At 57.6% G+C, this 17268-nt stretch overlaps 5 protein-coding genes across 5 annotated transcripts; 4 read left to right on the top strand and 1 right to left on the bottom strand.

Moving 5' to 3' along the window:
• Nucleotides 1–4644: 4644 nt before the first annotated feature.
• Nucleotides 4645–6053, top strand: COL26b_013607 (uncharacterized protein; the record flags this gene model as incomplete). The annotated part of the gene is made up of 2 exons (XM_053186202.1): nucleotides 4645–4980; nucleotides 5106–6053. The coding sequence occupies 2 exons, from the start codon at nucleotides 4645–4647 to the stop codon at nucleotides 6051–6053; spliced, it is 1284 nt and encodes a 427-aa protein (XP_053029846.1).
• A 471-nt stretch (nucleotides 6054–6524) lies between these two features.
• Nucleotides 6525–8741, top strand: COL26b_013606 (uncharacterized protein; the record flags this gene model as incomplete). Its single annotated transcript, XM_053186201.1, has 3 exons — nucleotides 6525–6628; nucleotides 6721–8483; nucleotides 8536–8741. 3 exons carry the CDS (start codon nucleotides 6525–6527, stop codon nucleotides 8739–8741), a joined length of 2073 nt encoding a protein of 690 aa, XP_053029845.1.
• Nucleotides 8742–9556: 815 nt separating this feature from the next.
• COL26b_013605 (uncharacterized protein) lies at nucleotides 9557–10163 on the top strand (the record flags this gene model as incomplete). Its single annotated transcript, XM_053186200.1, has 3 exons — nucleotides 9557–9613; nucleotides 9740–9904; nucleotides 10047–10163. 3 exons carry the CDS (start codon nucleotides 9557–9559, stop codon nucleotides 10161–10163), a joined length of 339 nt encoding a protein of 112 aa, XP_053029844.1.
• Nucleotides 10164–11293: 1130 nt separating this feature from the next.
• On the top strand, nucleotides 11294–14266 carry COL26b_013604 (uncharacterized protein; the record flags this gene model as incomplete). The annotated part of the gene is made up of 3 exons (XM_053186199.1): nucleotides 11294–11305; nucleotides 11379–12170; nucleotides 12221–14266. 3 exons carry the CDS (start codon nucleotides 11294–11296, stop codon nucleotides 14264–14266), a joined length of 2850 nt encoding a protein of 949 aa, XP_053029843.1.
• Nucleotides 14267–14660: 394 nt separating this feature from the next.
• Nucleotides 14661–16473, bottom strand: COL26b_013603 (uncharacterized protein; the record flags this gene model as incomplete). Its single annotated transcript, XM_053186198.1, has 2 exons — nucleotides 14661–16180; nucleotides 16248–16473. 2 exons carry the CDS (start codon nucleotides 16471–16473, stop codon nucleotides 14661–14663), a joined length of 1746 nt encoding a protein of 581 aa, XP_053029842.1.
• Between the last annotated feature and the right edge of the window lie 795 nt (nucleotides 16474–17268).

Here is a 17268-nt window from a genome sequence, read left to right as displayed (position 1 = left end):
GGCCACTGGGAGCTGCGAAGCCTTTAAGCTGTCCAGGGCTGACGACAGGGTCCCAGAGGCTTGCTGGACGAGGGGAGGGGTGTTCGTCTCTGCTGGGATTTATTTCTCTGAGAGACAGAATCAATCTCCAGTCGCTTCTCCAGTCTGAATGGACACGCCGGGCAGCTGCACATGTCCGTGGGTAGGATTGCTATGGAGGAGGACGGAGCAGTAGGGCAGAAGAAGACCTCGCTTGTAGGGATCGAGCTTCGATACGCTGGGCGAGAGGGTCCGAAAACAGGGACGCTGTGTTCGGATCCGGGAGAGAGACCCTTCCTCGTGCAGACTCGGGAGATGAGAAGGGCGGTTGGGACTGGATGAGACTTGGACTGGACGGCGAGAATGCAGGCAAGCTCTCGAGGCGAAGCTCCGAGGGGGCGAGGGAGGAGAGGAGAGGGGGGCAAGGCTAGATGGTGAGATTGAGAAAGATTGCTCAAGATTGCCCGAGGGGAAAGCTGCGTATGCCGTGCCACTCGAGGAGACGCACAACAAAAACACCACCAGAACAGCAGCAGTCCAGTCTGGTCCAGTCCAGTCGAGCATCCATCTATGGATACATCCATCCCATAGAACAACACCTTGCGTTGTGCGTGAAGAGGGGGGGCTGTTATCTAGAGCTCTGGGCTCTGGGATTAGTTGCAAGACATTATTGACCGCGGTCCTTTGCCCTTGCATCGTCCCGTCCTCTGCTCTGCAGTAGCGCAATAGTCACAACCACTGTCATCCGTCCCCTGGGCTTTGACTGGCTTCATCGCGTCTTTTCTTCTGCAGGCCCTGGATCGTCCGTGGCCCTTTCATAGTTCGCAGATGAGCTCAGCGCCAGCATTTTGCCAACGCAGCCAGCAGCACCTCACCTCACTAGCACCGAGGGAGCCAGGCGTGCGGGACTCCGGATCTTGCGGATGGGGAATGGCCCTGTTGGGAATAGGGCAGCTAGGTCAGGGTCAGCAGCAAGCAGCAGCTGGCGCAGTCAGTCGTCGTGGACTCGTGGCCGTGGTTCGACAGGTCTCCAACGAAAAAAAAGAGAAGAGCCCATTTCGAATCTCGACTCCGTTCTTCGGTCCACGCCAAAAAAGGGAAGACGATGAGGCCGAAAAAGCAATATGACGGGGGCGTGGGTAAGCCTTCAATAATACAACGTTGGCAGTGGGCACAGCGTGCATATCTGCGCTGCATACGGCAGTTCGCTGCCATTCGCTTCCAAAAAGCAATGACTTATGACTGGTGTTCATTTGGCAATTAAGTCTGCTGGACGGTCGACTGTGCCATCGTCATCAAAACAAGCTCGGCGCACATAAAAAATCTCTGAAGTTTCTTGGTTCGGTTCCGCTGCCATGACACACGTCTGGTGCCCACTGCCCACTGTCTGTCCAGTTGGATATGTACGATGGAGGCTTAAACGGCGGTACGATGAGAGTCTAAAGGGTCCATTGCCCTCTCTGAGCAGCAAAGTCCGTTGACTCTATCCACCCACGTGCACTTGTGCCTGGAACAGCCCTCGATGTCAAAATGACAAGACACCAGAGGAAGTAATCGGTCATTCTCTCATCCAGCCTGGGGTCTCTCTGTTTTGGGGGTCCTCGAGAACAGACGCATCAAGATGCTGGACCCCCGGGTAAGCATGGAGCGTTCCATTGGCCCTTGGTACAGGCTGAATGAACAGGCATTTGTCCCGCCTATTCCATATTAGTGCAACCACGTCTGTGTTGCTGCAGCACATCTGCATCCGCATCTTGCACTTTGCATCCATCCTCTTGCAAGCGCAGGCCAGCCTGATGCCTTCAGCCGTCTGTGTCTGTTCCAAGTGCAACTCATGAATGCTATGCATGCAGAGGGCAAGCAACGGCCGGTGACACAGGCCCGTGTAAATGGAAACCGGTTCATTGTCTCTCCTTCTCCAGCATCCACACAGCCACGGCCTCCCGCCTCAGTTCCCAGAGCCGACCTGGGGAGATTGCCGGCGAGCACAAAGTTCCAAATGGCTAGCGAGATGCCGGGAGGTGGCAGCTGATCGTCTCGGCACTGGTCAAGTGGCGATTGGGGATCATCTTGATTGTCATTGTCTCTCGGCTCTCTCTCTGGCCTCTGGCTTGTTGTCCCCTTTGGGGTCTTGCTCCCCTGCCGAGATCAACAGGAGATTGAGGGGCAGCGCAGCAGAAAGCAGGTCGTGATAGGGTGATGAGAGGGTGATGGTCCCCTAGCAGCCACCAGTGCACCACCGCAGCCACCTGAGCCAACTGTCGATCCGGATCCCACGCCGCATATCTGCATTGGCATTGGGGAGGGGGCCATGTTGTTGTTTGCTCTGTGCGTGCGTTTCTGCGTCTAGTCTCGTCTCGAGTGCTGTAGGTTTCCTGTCCTGCGCAAAGCCTTTGTTGTGCAGCGGCATTGATGATGGCAGATGAGAGATGTCGCATCGCGTCGCAACCCAATCCATCTGCCGCTATTGCAGGTCGCATGCGTACGCGGACATGCACTATGCTGTAAACGCGCAGCGGGAGTCTGCTGCTCCTCCGGCTCTCGCTCGAGCAGGCAAGGACCCATCAGAGCATCATGGGATTAAATTGCGACGTCGATTCGTGGCCTCCACTGGCGGGCCAGGGCTTTAGACATGGATTGCCTGCCTTAGATACGATGGATGAAGGCCAGGGGAGGGGGGCCGGGGAGGGTGTAAGCCAGCGGAGCTGTTCCTGGCAAAGCCGGGCGGGCAGCAAGATTTGATGAACCACAGAACCAACGACCGGGGGAGGGCGCTGGTTCTGCTCGAACCGTTGAGATCGCGACCACGCGTCTTGGAATGGAGCAATGGAGCCCATCGGGGCTGGCGGCGCTTGGGTGGCTCGTTTGGGTTCATCGTCATCTGCCTGTCAACGGCGCAGAGTGACACTTTTGGCTTGCTGATATTATCTGACCCTGTCTCGGAGGCCACAGAAGGGGGCGTTGTCTCTGTATGGAGTAAGGTAAAGGCGGCAGGCATGTTGAATCAGTTATGCAGGACCGAGCACAGCGAAGGCGCTGGCTGCAGTGTAGACGAGACGGCAGCAGCTGAAGTTCTGGCGAGACGAGGCACGAGAGAAGCTTCTCGCGTGAAGGGCTGCAGACGTGAGTGATGTCGGGGAGCTGCAGGCGAGATATGACCGTTGTTGTAGCTCGTCGCTTGTATGCAGCGCCGTCACGTCAGATGGAGGAAGCGAGCTTCACGTCTCCGCAGTCTGCTGTGCGTGGGCAATCCGTGCAGACAAGATAAGATAGCGGTCGATCATTGAAGAAAAAGAAAGGTCTGGCCGGAGCGGTGAGCTGGTACGGGAACCCGGAGCGCAGGACGGGTGAGACATGGCGTCGACGGGCTGAGAGGGCGTTGCAAGGCCGGACGTTCAACTCCAACGACAGTCCAAGGTTCCGACGTTCGAGCCGGTGGTGGTGAGATGAACGGGAGAATGACTGACTCAGAATATTGGATATCAGAGGGCGATGAATCGTTCTAGTGGCGTGGGCTACTGCCGGAGCAGAGGAGACATGTCTCGCTTCCAAGCACAGCGTGAACTTTGCGCCTTGTTTGTTGGAAAACCTGGCGATGGAAGTTGACGATGCAAGGAGTTGGTTGGTACCTACCTAGTAGTGAGACTCTGAGAGATGACAGAGCTTCAACTGCACCACTCATAGAGCTTGCCGCTTGGTGTCCTTACCCGCACCGCTGCAGTGTTAGTGTTTCTAGGGCGGAAGAGCGGCGTCTTTAGGGCCTTCGGCTGCGGTAGGGAGTGACTTAGTGGCTGATTTACAGGAACTCTACAGGCTGGACTCGCTGGAGTGCTTATGTAGCTGTCCCACTGCGATATTTTCTAGTGGTGCTCGTTTGTTAGCGGCCTTCTGAGGCAGCATAGGTAGTAGAGCGTTGCAAGCCACCTCGCCTGGGAAGGAGGCACTTAGCGCTGCGGAGCGGGGCACCTTCCCCCTCCAGCTCTGGTTTCCACTTCGGGAGCGCTAAGGCACCTTAGACGGGGCGACTTATCGATAACATTTTTCCAGAGTGGACTCGAATTTTTTCACGATCTCGAACGTCAAGCAGCCTCATTCAACCTACCCGACGTTTCGACACATCGGCCTTTGCCAAGATTTGGCACCTGCTGTCTCAAAGCCACCAGCGCACCGGCGTGTCATCTAAGCCAAGAAGAAATTCTCCTGCTTTTCGTTACGAGATACCCGCGCATCGCTCTCGGCTCAACCGTCAGCCGGGCCCATCTGGATCAAAAGTCATCCAAAGCAAGCCATCCAACGTGGTCGCGAAGAAGACTCGACTCGGGACACTCGCCCTGATTATCCCCCACGGCTATCTCGTTTTCTTGTCTTTGCCTCTCGTGGCGCTGGATCATTCGTTCCCACGTTTTTGTCATCCTCGTGGCCGCTGCGATCCGATCCTCTCGCCTCGGACGCGGCTGAGGAGAAGCCGCGGGTTGCGCACTCTCTCACCCCTTACATCGGAGTCAGGGCCGCTCTCGGACGAGCGTCGCAGCACAGAGATCCGTGGGAAACGCGCCTAGCCGGAATTCACCAATCCCCTACACCATCGGACAGCGCGCCTCGTTGCCACCACCAGACCATCCCACCATGTTGTCAGAGGAATTCTACTCCTGCATCTGCGGTCCGCCTATAGCGGCAAACACCGCCGTCTCCAAGGATGTTGGCATCTACGCCCACTCGCTCAGCCCCAGCTATTCTGTCAAGTCAACTCTGAAGAAAAGCAACACCCCGGCCAACTGCTTGGCTGTCAGTGACGCTCGCATCTTTGCCGCCCAGCATGAAAAGTCCCAGGTCCATGTCTACTCACGGGCCCGGGGCATCCAGGAGGCCGTCATCACCTTCCCGGAGAAAATCCGTAGCTTGGCGTTGATCGACGATGTCTTGGCGTTGGGGACTGCTGAAGGCAGACTGATCTTATGGGAAGTAAGTAAACAGATCCAGTCTTTGTTCCGAAGAGAGGAAACCAAACTCCGCCGTGTCGCGTGTGGCTAACGAAACAGTAGACTTGCACTGGTCGTCAGTTGACCACCCCACCCTGCCATGTTCAGGCTGTGTCGTGCCTCGCAGTCACGCCTCACCATCTGCTCACTGGCTCCGAAGATTCCAACATCCACGTCTGGACGTTGTCCCGTCTTCTCGAGCTAAACGCGTCTGTCGAAAACGAGCCGGACCGCACGCTGTCTAATCACCGCGCTGCAATTACGTCGCTCGCCATCAGCCGCAGTGTCAACCCGGAAACCAGCATCTGCGTCTCAGCCAGCAAGGACAAGACGTGCATCATCTGGAACTATCAAACGGGCGATGTTCTTCGCACCCTGCTCTTCCCCACGGCTCCGCTCTGCGTTTCCATGGATCCCTGTGCTCGTGCCGTCTTCGTTTCATCCGAGGACAGATCGCTGTACCTCGTCGAGCTGCTCGGAGACAAGCCGCTCATTGGTCCGCGCAGCCTTGAATCGTCCTCCACTGTCGTTCAGGTGAATTCGCCGATTGGAGTCGCAGATGAAGATGCTGGCCCGGCTTCGTGCTTGGCACCAAACCATGACGGCACGACGGTCCTGTCGGGTCACACCAGAGGCAAGATATTGCAATGGCAGTTGACCGAAAACGGGCACCCGACAGAGCTGGCAGACCTCAATGCCTCTGTGACAAACCTCGCGTTCCCCCCGCTGCTGCAAGCTGCGCAGTCCACAAAACCTGCTGCAGTTATCAAGCCGAGCCAGGCCGAGCGTCAATACACATTCGCGTCTCAACTGAACACTGAGATGCAGCAAGAGACGAGGTTCCAAAAGATGCTCAATGGCCACGGGTTGCCCAATGATGTTCTCGAAGCCGCCATTTTGTCGTTTCAAGAGCCTCCTGCGCAAGCTTCCGATGAGGCTGGCGATGCGGAAGTTCAGAGAGAAACGGACGAGTTATGGGAGATTATCAACGAGCAACGAGCGCTGCAGAGGCTGACAATGCAGCCGTACGTCGAGGCCAACTCGTCCCGTTCCTGAGAGCGTTTCAGCTTCCTGGTCCGGATTCCAGATGGCGGCTCGAGCCTTCAATTGACCTTATCCAAACTTTGCAGACTCTCCTGTCTCCCCCAGCGAGTCATTCTGGGATTCACATCGGAATCGCATCCATCTATAGCAGAATAGTCGAAGGCCGGATCGTCCGTCTCGCATGACCAACACGAATCGGCCGCCATCCTCGTCCTCTTGGTTTTTTTGGCAAGCGCCTAGAATTTTATTGTGGTCCATTCCAACATGAGACGATTGTTTGAAGTACCTCGCCCTAAAGCTTAACCTTCGGCTATCGGCCTCTTGTTGATCAATCTGCCTCATGGCTTTCCGACATTAGTCCAGGCCGTAAGAACCGCGCAGTGGTTCTATCACGCAAGGGCTCGGAGCTGGAGAAACTGCTCATGTAAGAGGTGTTCCCTCCATGCCACAGGATCCTAGCGCACAGGCTGCCGTTCACCCAAAATGCTCGTTTTGGATGTCTACCACCAGACAAACAGCCCACAGGATCCCATTGAAACCGGTTTCGCATTCGTCGTGTCTGGAGCTGGTACCTTGCGTCAGTGGGGGTTCGTCATGACTGGACGACAGCTGCTAAATATCAACAAAAAGCCAACCTCGTCGCTCGACCTTTTCGCTAATCCTGTCCCCGTGTGTAAAGTGACGACGACGAAGACGAGTGGGAAGACACGATGAAGTTTAGTGCTGTTGCGACCCTTCTCACCGTCCTTGCGGCGGTGACCTCCGCCAACCCAGTGACACGGTCGCACAGGCACGTCGTGCACGAGGAGAGGCACCCTGCCCGACGGGAATGGGTCAAGAACCACCGGTTACACACCATGGCCAGGCTGCCAGTCCGGATTGGTCTCGCTCAGTCAAACCTTCATCGCGCAAACGAGTTCATGAATGATGTGGCGCATCCCGACTCCCCTAATTACGGCAAGCACTGGACTCATGACGAAATCGTCGAAATGTTCGCTCCGAGGCAGGAGTCGATAGCTTTGGTCATGCAATGGCTCGAAAGCGAAGGTATCCACCGGAGTCGCGTTGCGCTCTCCAAGGGGCGCAACTGGGTTCAGTTCAACGGCACCGCGGGCGAAGTCGAGAGACTCTTGAAAACGGAGTACCACGTCTACAAGCACGAGCAAGGCCACACCCACGTTGCTTGCGACAAGTACCATCTGCCGGAGCACTTGGTCGATCACGTCGACATCATCACCCCCTCAGTACACTTCGACCAGAAGCTGGGGCAGCAGCGCAAGAACACCAAGCACGAACTCACCGAGGAGCATGTTGAGGAGCTCAAGAGGCGACAGCTCAAGAAGCGTGAGCTCACCAAGCGGGGCATTAATGGCATCAAGAACCCCTCAATCGTGGGTAACCCGGACAGCGGAGCCGGGCCGAAGCAAGGTGCTGTCGTTCAGAACGCGCTCATGAGTCTCGAGCAATGCGACATGATGATCACCCCGGATTGCCTCAGAGCTCTCTACGCAACCCCGCCAGGATCGCTGAAGAATTCCAACAACACGCTCGGAATCGTGGAGTACACCCCGCAAGCCTTCCTCCAGAGTGACCTGGACATGTACTTCAAGGAGTTTGAGCCTCGTCTTGAGAAGACGCCCCCAATCGTCACCTTGGTTGGAAACGCCGTCGTCCAGACTCAGAATCAGAGCTTCCGCTTCAACGGAGAATCTGCTCTCGATCTCGAATTTGCCATGGCCATGATCTTTCCTCAAACGGCTACTCTTTACCAGGTTGGTGACATCAACCAAGGCGCAAGTTTCAACAACTTCCTGGACGCGATTGACGGCAGCTACTGCACCTTCCAAGGAGGCGGCTCCAAGGATCCGAACATTGACGGACAGTACAGCAACAAGGTCTGCGGCTCGGCGCCTATGGTGAACGTCATTTCTACAAGTTACGGCTTCAACGAGGCCGACCTCGGTCGCAAGTACGTTGAGCGCCAATGCGCTGAGTACATGAAGCTCGGCCTGCAGGGTGTCACGGTTTTGTACTCGTCTGGTGACTCAGGCGTCGCTGGAAACGGGAAGCAGTGTATCGACTCGCAGACTGGCGCCTACAACGAGGGTGCCAACGGCATCTTCAACCCCTCATTCCCCGGCGGATGCCCCTGGGTCACGTCCGTCGGCGCTACCCAGGTCTTGGAGGGCTCAACTGTTCACACCCCCGAGAGCGCTTGCCAGAAGGCCATCTTCTCCGGTGGCGGTTTCTCCAACTATTTCGCCATCCCCGATTACCAGAAGAAGATGGTCGGAGAGTACTACGCCAAGAACGCGCCGCCCTACGGCGGAGATCGCTATAACAACTCCAAGGTTGTGCGTGGCTTCCCGGACATTGCTGCTAACGGCGCCAACTACGTGACTGCTGTCAACGGCAAGTTCTCGTTGTCGTTTGGTACTTCAGGTAAGCTTCTTAAGCCACTGATTTAGCCACTCTCATACTGACATGCACGCAGCTTCCGCGCCAGTTGTCGGCTCCATCATCAACATGATTAATGAGAAGCGCATTGAGGCCAACAAGAAGCCCGTCGGTTTTATCAACCCTACCCTCTACGCTCATCCCGAGATCCTCAACGACGTGACCAACGGAGACAACCCGGGCTGCGGCACAAAGGGGTTCTCTGCCGTGCCAGGATGGGATCCTGTGACTGGCATGGGGTAAGCTTCGCGCCTGCATCATTGACATTGTGGAAGACATCATCGCTGACCTAAATCTCAGCACACCTAACTACCCGGCGATGGAGAAGCTCTTCATGAGCCTGCCTTAATGGTGTGGGGAGATACATTCGCATCACATAATCGCATCCATACACAGATGGGTTTGCAGAACATAAGGCATACAAATACATACACGGTGCCCCCTTTGGCCGCGGACCGGTTAGCCGCAGGCCCTGTATAACAAAGGAATAGCATTGTAGATAATTAAGCATAATAGAGGTATTTACAGAGGCAAGTGTTTCAGCATGAATGCGTCATCGACGTCTCGCAAAGCAGGATGATCATCACGGCCCGGGTGAATGGAGAACATCAAGTCACCCAAATGACTGGGTCAAAAGCGCCTTTTCAGTTGCAAAGGAATTTTCCGAGTGAATGTGAGCCCCGGACATAAGCCCGGCGGCGTCAACTGCCAAATGCGGAACGCTGAATTTTCGGGCGCTCATCCGAATAGCCGTAGACATCTCGGTGACGAAAAACCAGAGGTTCCAGGTCCAATTCCCGCGTTTCGCCGGCGGATTAGTAAAATGCCGGCGCCGAGAGACACCCCGACCCGACTGGGTAAGCTAAACGCCGAGAATTGGGGGGGAAGTTTACCACTGCGTTGCATCATAGGTGCAGCTCCCACCACCCACCCCCCGGACAAGTGCCTCCCACCTGCGAAATATTATCAATCGTGCGCCGCGACGACGCCTTTTTTTTGACAGCTTCCTCGTCACTGTGATTTTCCCTCGACAACCCCCGCAACGCGAAGCGCATACGATGGCGACGGCGATACAAGCTTTGAAGGGCGATGCGCCGCAGCAGGTCCGGTCTTTGGTGCGTATTTTCTTTTTCTGCCGGGGGCGAAGAAATTTTGCTACTGGCTGCACGACTGCGATTTATGATATTGGGGGTCAAATGGACAGAACACGACGCTAACGAGTGACTTTTGGGGTCTTCTAGTACCGACAGATGCTGAGGACGGGCGACCAGTTTGCGGCGTACAATTTCCGCGAGTACGCGAAGCGCAGGACGAGGGATGCGTTCCGGGAGAACAAGGACGTGACGGACCAGCGGAGGGTGCAGGAGTTGATCCAGAAGGGGCTGAACGAGCTCACGGCTATGAAGGTGAGGCTTTTTTCCTTCCTGCGGGAGATGGAGGATCTTTTCCCCTCGGGCGGTTCACACCCGGGGAGGGGTTCTGTGGTGGCGATGTTTTGGCTGCAGACGGCACAGGGAGCATGTTTGAGCTAACGAGGTGACTGCGCAGAGGCAAACGGTCGTCAGCCAGTTCTTCCAGTTCGACCGGTTAGTGGTTGAGGGCGGCGCCGCGGGCAAGCAGAAGGGGGACAAGGGCGACATCGTCAGGCAAAAGGATCAGGGGTGAGTAATGTTTTGCGATGCGTCCATTTTTCTCTGCTTGCAGTCGCTGATTTGTTGCATCACAGATGGGACTAAGAGTTCCAATATCACCGGGCCGCGACGGCCGATAATAATGTCGAGGAAAAAGATATCGGAGAGACTTGTACTATATCATGGACACCAGAGAGACAAACCGGGAGAGAAAGTGTGTACCACTACACGACATTTTTGCCGCAACAGTTGAAAAGAGAGGGGTTCCGCTGGTTTCCATCACGACGAATACCTGACTTCTCGGGGAAATGTTACGAGTCGGAGGGGAAAACAGGAACGGCGGCGGCGGCGGATTCACCAGCAAAAAGCTCCACTCTTGGAGTTTTGGTTTTCAAGGGCTTTGGGGCATAGACATGGCAATGGAGTTTCTATGAGTGCTGGACCTTCAGCTTTTGCCTTTTTGCTTTTACACTCCGATATTGGTGCTCTGTGATGAGACTCTATTCTTCATGGGCGATGGAGAGCTTGGTGATTGACAAGGATATAGCTTCATGATGGGCTTCAGTGAGTTCGGAGGATGGTGATGGAAGATTGTCCACCGCGATACTTATTGCACTGAGGAATGAGGAGAATGCTACAGTGTGGAGCATTGACAGTTGAGAACATCAAAGGGCTGCGAGCCATTTCGACTCGGGAGAAGCGAAGAAGGTTGTACCTAGGTAGCTTTAGAAATCGATGATGCACGGTGCCTGCTGTCGGTATCCCACTATGACACCGAGCCTCACCTCCCCTGACCGAAGTCCCCACGTGACCTTCCTCATGACCCCGGCGCGCTTTGGTTCGCGACGAGGCTGGGTCCTCCAGCGGAACCAATCCCAGGCATGGCACGGCTGCAGTACAGCTTGTCAATCGACCATCCAAGCAACACCGTTACGAGCGTCGCATTGCTTCGCTCAATTGAGGTCGCAGACCTGAGAATATCTGTCGCGAGTATACGCACTCAACGCATGCATCGCGAAGTCCCGGTGTCTCGACGCAGCTCGCCGAAAACCACGACCCGACCGGACGTCCCACGCGCGTTGCGACAGTGTCAATTTGGCCAAACCGTAACTAACGGCGCATAATCTTTGTTTTGTTATTTTGTTGTAGATTGTAGAGTTCAAAATGGCGCCCGGCGTAAGTTTCATGATTTAGTCTGCGATCCAAAAACCGCATGCACCCTTGCGTCTAACACAAGCATCACCTGCAGACTCGACGCGCGAACCGCAGCGGCTACGCCGAACACGATGACTTCGAGGGCCTCCCCGTCCGCCAATGGCGCCAGGAGTGGGTGAACGTCCAGCCGCCCCAGCAGACCGAGACGACGCAGAAGAACGACATCTGGGACGTCGAGCTCCCGTGGGGCATGCCCAAGGACGCGGGCCTGCTGCCGCAACACAGCCAGGACCTGCTGCGCGCGGCGCGGTCTGGTGTTCTGTACAAGCGCCCTGCTCCGACGGAGGATGACGAGGAAAACGCGGACGCGGTGGCTGAGAAGCCCGAGAAGAAGGAGGACGAGACTGCGGACAAGGGGTTCCAGATCAAGGTGTGGAAGCAGATCAACCGTAACTCGGAGGGTACTACAGTCTCGCACCTCGCGAAGCGCAGGAAGGGCACCGTCACGATCTCTTCCAAGACAGTTGCTGCTACACCTGTCGGCGCGACGGTTACTAGGGCTACCGTGAGAAAGATGGATGCGGCGGGCAACCCGTACACGCAGGAGATCACGCTGCAGGATGGGCAGCTGGTCGAGGGAGAGATCATTTCGACGACGGTGGTGCCTGTTGCGGCCCTCGATCCGGCGCAGCAGCAGCCCCAGCGCGTCAGACGGCCGCCGCCGCCCAAGAAGAAGAACAAGCCCGGTCCCGGGCGCGGGCGCAAGAAGAAGAATCTGCCTCTGCCTGCGCCGGTTCCTGGTGCACCCGCTGTTCCTAGCGCTGCGCCGCCTGTGGAGGGTGCTCCAGTTGTGCCAAAGGGGGAGGGAGCCGAGGGCCCAGAGAACGTGAGTAGACCATCGCTCATTTTTGCAGAACCGTCACTGACTATGCCCAGGGTGTTATTAAGCAGGAGCGCGAAGATTCGAACAAACCGGACAGCGAGATGGCCGACAACGATGACGATGAGGAGGGTGATGATGATGGTGACGACGGAGACGATGGCGACGACAACGAGGAGGAGCAGCGTGACGGCGAGAACACAGACAGTCAAAGCCAAGACCACGAGATGACGGATGCATCACCAGCTATTCCTACACCAACAGTGGTAGACGCATCGGTTGTATCTACCGAACCCGAGTCGCCCTTGGCCAGCCGCTCTGGGCAACCACCGAACCCCATCAACCTCGCACCACCTCTTCCCGCCATGCATTTGGCAAACTCGTCGCCGAGGGGAAGTCCTCTCAAGAACGTCGTGTTGCCCTCTCCTACCGAGGCATCGCCACAAATCTCGCCCATTGCGGAGATCTTGGCCCCCTCTGCTGCTCCAGCACCCATCGCATCAGAGGCCCCTGCAGCTCCTGCAGCTCCTGAAGCGCCCGCCGTCCCTGAAGCTGCCCCCATCCCAGAGCCGTCCCCAGTGCCGGTTCATGCGCCAGCCGTCGAGTCTCAGCAGGAGGATGTGAACATGGCCGATCAGCCCGAGCCCGCTCCCGAGGCACCAGCCGAGCAGCCACCGGCTCCTGCGTCTGAGCAGCTGCCCCTGGACACAGCTTCGGAGACGGTCAATGAGACGTATATTCCGCCTGCTGAGAAGGTCGGCGACATCGTCTCTCCGATGGCAGAGACGAGATCCACCTTCTCTTTAGCAACCACGGCAGAGACAGAAGACTCCGGGTCGAGGATAGAAAGCGCCGATCAGACCATTGCGTCGAACGATGCTCCTCAGGAGGATTCGATGGCTCTGGATATTCCTGAAATTCCTGAACCCTCTCAGGCACCCGAGAGCGTCTCTGTCCCCGAGGTCACTGATGCTCAGCCAGCCGCCAAGTCACCATCAGCTCCGGCTGTCGAGGAGCAGCCGGCTCCCTTGGTCCAGGAGGACTCGGAGATGAAGGACGACAGCGTGCCAGCCCCGTCAGTTGCTACTGAGCAGCTTTCTTTCCCAGATCCTGTGGAAGAGAAGGAGACGAGCGAGCCTATGATTGAGGATGTCCCTGCTACTGTTGCGCCTACGGAACCTGAGCATCACCCTGAACCCGTCAAGTCGCCTGTGAAGTCTCCTGTCAAGTCTCCGCTGAAGTCACCCGAGCCTGCCGTTGCACCTGTTGAGCCTTTGCCACCGATCGAGGCGCCGGCGGATGTCCCCAGCGATGCACTCACTCAAGCACTGGACTTGCCCCCTGTCGAGACACCTGCGGAAGTTCCAGTTGAGGCGCCTGCACCGGCACCGATCGAGCCCACGATCGAGCCCGAAGCTCCTGCGGAAGAGCTCCCTGTTGACATCCCTGTTGATATCCCCGTCGACATTCCTGCCGATGTTCCCATGGATACTTCAGTTGATGTTCCTATCGAGACAGCCGCAGAGCCCCAGGTGGACGCAGCCGTCAATCCCCCCAGCGAGGCTCCCGTCGAAGCTCCGACACCGCTGCCCGCTGACGCCCCACCAGCGCCCATTGAACCACCAGTTCAGACAATCGTCGAACCCCCGACTGAGCCTTCCGCCGAGATCCCGACAGCGGAACCCGAGGCCAACCCGCCTGCCGCCGCGGAAGTGCCCCTTGGTCCCGTGGTAGACGAAGGCCCCGACTTGTTGGCTGGTTTGGAGACGGAGCTGGACCGCCAAGCCGAGATGAGCAAGTCTCCTCTGCCCGAACCACCCGCAGCCCCGCACCCGGAGCCTGCCGAGCTGCCGCAAGTAGAGAACCCGGTACCTCTGCCTGAGGTCCCTCCCATCGAGCCGGAGAAGCCTGCTGAGGAACCACCGAAGGTGCCTACTCCTGAGCCCGCAGCTGCGCCTGTGCCTGAGCCTGCGCCTGAGACGGTTCCTGCTGCTGATCCGACACCGGCGACTGAAGCCCCTGCCTCCGGGGAGCCTGCTGCCACCAGCGACGACCCTGAGAAGAAGACGGAGACGAAGACGGATGAGCCTGCTGACCCTTAGTTGAAAAAGGTGGTCATTCCTTCTATCGTGAGCCGATGGGTGCCGAGGCGTTGGGTGTTTTGAGTGTGTTATTGTAAGCGCGGTATTGCCCCTGTATATGTATGTTTATGAGGAGAGGGTGTGTAGACGTATAGTTTGAACACTGGTAAACAGCCGCCTTGGCGTGATGGTTTTCGCAATCCGACTGAGAGTTTCAATTCGTGCCTCGTGACTCAATGAAAAAGGAGTCGTTGGCAACCTTTTCATGTAACATTGGTGCTGTCAACCTCACAAATCTGATTGTTTTCGCTGAGATTTCCAGCTTAAACTCGAAGACTTTGTATTTGCATGTCCATGTGAAATATTTATATACAAAGCAATATATACAGCTCAAATTTTAACGTCTAGACATCATTCACCATTCCAGGACGATGCTATCCCAGATAAAACCCCTCCACGTCGTGTTCCTTGTCAGCTGGAATGTGACCTCGTTATCCTCCCCCGTCTTCAGCAGCGCCGCGGGCACAGGGAACTCGAAAAAGCGCCACTCGCCGCCCAGCGTCGCGCTGCGGTACACGGACGGGTCGTTCAGCAGGCCCGAGGTCGAGTCCGCGCCCACCGCGCCGCTGGTCAGGTTGCCGACCTGCTGCCCGTTGACGAGCACCACGCTGCTTGCCCCCGTGGAGTAGCCGCCCAGCGAGACGATCAGGTTCGCCGTCTCGGACGCCTGTGCCGCGGAGACGGGGAAGCGGATCGTGTAGTTGCCCTGGTGCGTCTGCCCGTAGCACCAGTCGCTCGGCGCGGACTTGCCGACTTCGTAGAGGATGTTGGCCGGGCAGGAGGCGATTACGGCGTGCGCGTAGGGCGGGTTGCCGCCGTGCGTGAAGCCGAGGGATGTGCGGTCGAAGGCGCCGACTTGGAAGAGGCGCTGGCGCTTGGAGACGGCCCAGTGCAGCGTGCCGAGGTCGGTTGTCTTCGAGTCTGTGACGGAGACGTCGTTGAAGAGGATGTGCGTGGTTACGTCCGCGAGGGCGCCCCCGGCGGACCAGGCTTGCAGCGCGTAGCCGGCTTCGGCGACGCGCACGTGCGGGATCGAGAAGGAGCCGGAGGCGTCGGCGTGGGTCGTGTAGTAGTAATCGCTGCCCATGTCGAGGGCGGTCTTGTTGGGGTGGTTGTCGCCGAGGAAGACGGCGGCGCCGGCGGCGGGGCGGCCGTCGGAGAGGAGGAGCTTGCCTTTGACGGTGCCGCGGGCGTGGTAGGCCGCGTCGGCGAGCCAGGGGTACGGCCAGGCGGCGAACTCGGTCTTGGCGCGGGCCTCGGCGTCGGCGGGGGAGCCGTCGTTGAGGTACCACAGCCAGGGTCCCCACATCTTGCCCTCCGGGAAGACGTCGACGGCGAAGACCTGGAAGTGCGTGCCGTGGACCATGTTGAGCTGGACGGCGTCGCCGGTGGCGCTCTCGCGGTGGACCATGAGTTCCTGCTTGAGGTGGTTGCCGTTGTAGTAGTCCTTGCCGGGGTTGATGTACCAGCTGCCGAACTCAGATCCGTAGACGCCGTAGGCGGTCTGGTTGCGGATGAGGTCGGAGAAGTCGTATTTCGTGATGTAGCCGGTGCCGTCGGGGGTCAGCCAGGTCTCGTCCTGGACCTTGTTCTGCGGTAGGTAGTCGGCCAGAGCGGGCAGCGGCTTGTCGTGGAGGGCGGTCTTGCCGTTGGGGAAGGAGGCGTTGTCGAGGCGCCAGAGGGTGCGGAACTCGCCGAGGGTGGGCAGGGCGCGGTTGACGAAGTACTGGTAGGCGCCGGGCAGGCCTTGGAAGATGACCCAGTGGAAGTCGCCGTCGGTGGCGGTGAACTTGACGTCGATGAAGGGGGTGCCGTCATGCGTGCCCTTGTGGGCGATGGAGGCGGAGGACCAGGCGATGTCGTTTGCCGCGCCATCTGGGGGTTTGTGTTAGTCGTTTTTTTTTCGATATGCGGGTAGAGTTCAAGAGAGGGAGAGACGTACTGTAGCTCACGTAGTGGCCGACCGCGTCGCCGACGAGGTCGCGGTCCTTGTAGTACAGCTTCACGCCGTACTTGAGGCCCTGCGTCATGTTCCAGACGTCATTGCCGATGATCCACGTCTGGTTGTTGACCTGCTCCAGGAAGGGCTCGGCCTTGGCGGCCGGCGCCGCGGGCGCGCCGGAGACGAGACCCGTCAGGGCCGTGGCGAGGATTGCGGCGGTCCTCATCTTGTCGGTGAAGCGATCGTCGACGTGTTTGAGGTACGAGGTGGGCGACTGAAGACTTCTTCAGACGAAAGACAGGCAGCCATGGCGGGCGAGATCTCAGTATTTCAACTGCCCTTCGCGACTCAAGACCCCGAGGTTCCAAGCTTTGCATTACCCCGACTTCTCAACCCCGGATTGGCGTTCTTGCATGGCGAGCATGGTTCTGATTCCCCAAACGAAGGGGTTGAGCCGCACAGCCGGCACGTTTGGTGCCGTTTACGGTTCGTGCTCCTCACCGTGACCCCTCACGATTGACTCGCTTGAGGGCAGGGCGACAGGAGAGCATGAGGGGGAGAAGCTTTAGCTTGGCCTAGCTCGTTGCCTCATTGCTCAATTGGGTGGTTGGACGACGTCAGCTGTCGACGAAGCAAGGTTGCTTGACCCCCGGTTCTCCGCATTGGAGAAGATGGGGTTTGAGCGGCGAGCCGTGATGGGTGGAAAATAGGACCGGTGAGGTTTTTGGTTATGCCTTTCAGGTGATTGGGAGATTGGAGAGGGCATCTGGGGTCCGGGGATCAGCCAAGCCAACGGTGTGATGCGTCGATGTGGATTGTCCCGACTTCGGGGTACCAGCTGCCGAGATGGGTGCCTGAGCCGCGAACGCGATTTCGGGGCTGGTGGGAGGTGGTGCCGGGCTTCCGGGGACGGATATAAGAAATGACATCCGGAGAGATTGTTCCAAGAAGCTCTCGCGTCTGTCTAACCTGAAGCATTCTTAATCTTAAGAATGCAGTACAGAAGATGAAAGGGTAGACC

Source organism: Colletotrichum chrysophilum (genome assembly GCF_026319265.1).
Source record: "Colletotrichum chrysophilum strain AFK26 chromosome Unknown scaffold_241, whole genome shotgun sequence".
Taxonomy (NCBI): Eukaryota; Fungi; Ascomycota; class Sordariomycetes; order Glomerellales; family Glomerellaceae; genus Colletotrichum; species Colletotrichum chrysophilum.
This window is presented reverse-complemented; position numbering and strand designations above follow the sequence as displayed.